Source organism: Myotis davidii, unplaced genomic scaffold (genome assembly GCF_000327345.1).
Source record: "Myotis davidii unplaced genomic scaffold, ASM32734v1 scaffold509, whole genome shotgun sequence".
NCBI classification, from domain to species: domain Eukaryota; kingdom Metazoa; phylum Chordata; class Mammalia; order Chiroptera; family Vespertilionidae; genus Myotis; species Myotis davidii.
The window spans coordinates 598,185-599,351 of NW_006382996.1; the positions used below are offsets into that span (position 1 = coordinate 598,185).

At 49.0% G+C, this 1,167-nt stretch overlaps 1 protein-coding gene across 1 annotated transcript in view; it reads left to right on the top strand.

Annotated features, from left to right (window-relative positions):
* ESYT1 (extended synaptotagmin like protein 1) overlaps positions 1-1,167 on the top strand; it is a 13,607-nt gene that overhangs the window by 8,524 nt on the left and 3,916 nt on the right. The window contains exon 23 of the mRNA XM_006777851.2: positions 56-142. Coding sequence (XP_006777914.1) covers positions 56-142 — 87 coding nt within the window. The remainder of the gene's footprint in view (positions 1-55; positions 143-1,167) is intronic.

The window sequence follows — 1,167 nt, forward strand, 5'->3', positions numbered from 1 at the left end:
AAAGAGAAGTAGAGGAGAGACTATCAACCTCTGCTCATTCCCCTCATCTCCACAGACTGTTTCCCAAACCTCAGCCCCCATCTGGGACGAGTGTGCCTCCTTTCTCATCAGGAAACCAAGCACTGAGAGCCTGGAGTTGCAGGTGCGATAAATAAGTTCATTCTACAAACATTTGCAGATTCCCATGATGAACCAGGCACAGGCACAGGGCATTCTGAGACCAGTGTTCTAAGCCCTGAGTTCTGGAGCCTCTGGGCGCAGGGCATTTAGAGATAAAAGATCTAGGTCTTATCTTTATGGAGCTCACACTCTCTTTTGGAAGAAAAATAACCAGAGAATACTTCCAGACTGATAACTGCCGAAATAAAAGGCACTATCGGGGGGGAAAGGTGCATCTCAGTCAGACTAGGGGAAAAGGCGGAGGCAGTAAGAAAGGCGTCCATCCTGAGATGTCCCCTGAGCTTAAGGATACATAGGCTCTGGCCAGGAAAAAACGGGCAGGAAAACTCTTCAGCCTGAGAAAAGACTGGAGGAGAAAGAAGGCAAATTATAGAGAGGCAGGCAGGGAGCAAGATCATGGAGGCTGTTGGGTATTATGCTAAGAATTTGGATTTTATCCTAAAGGTTAGGGAAACATGTGAAGGAACGCAAGGTGACATATCCAGATTTGTACTTGAGGAGCAGGGTAAAGAATGGACAACCCCGGAGACAGGTAGATCGGTTAAGAAATTAGAGTAACTGAAGCAAGAAATGACAGAGGCCGGATGGTATCTGGTGGTTGTTTAGACACGGAGGGGGAAGGAGGAGCAAGGTACAGACTCGATGCTAACTCCTGGCTTTTTAGCATGGGTGGCTGGGCAGATCAAGGTGCCATTGACAACATAGTGAATGCACAAAGGAGGGGTTTTTTAATTTGAGATCTCAGAGAGCCATCCAGAAGGTCCATCTATGGCCTGTTCTGATGTTCTTCCCTTTCCTTCTTCTTTGAGCATCATGAGCAAGCGACAGGTGGCCACTGCCATCATGAGTGTGAGGGCACCGTAAGGTGTATGAAAAGACCAGGGATGGGCATGCCGGGCACTGCAGCAACGAACGGGCAGATGGAGGAGTCAGAGCTCGTCAGAGGGCCTGGAGTGTAGCCAGGGCAGTGGGACACTCACCAGGAAA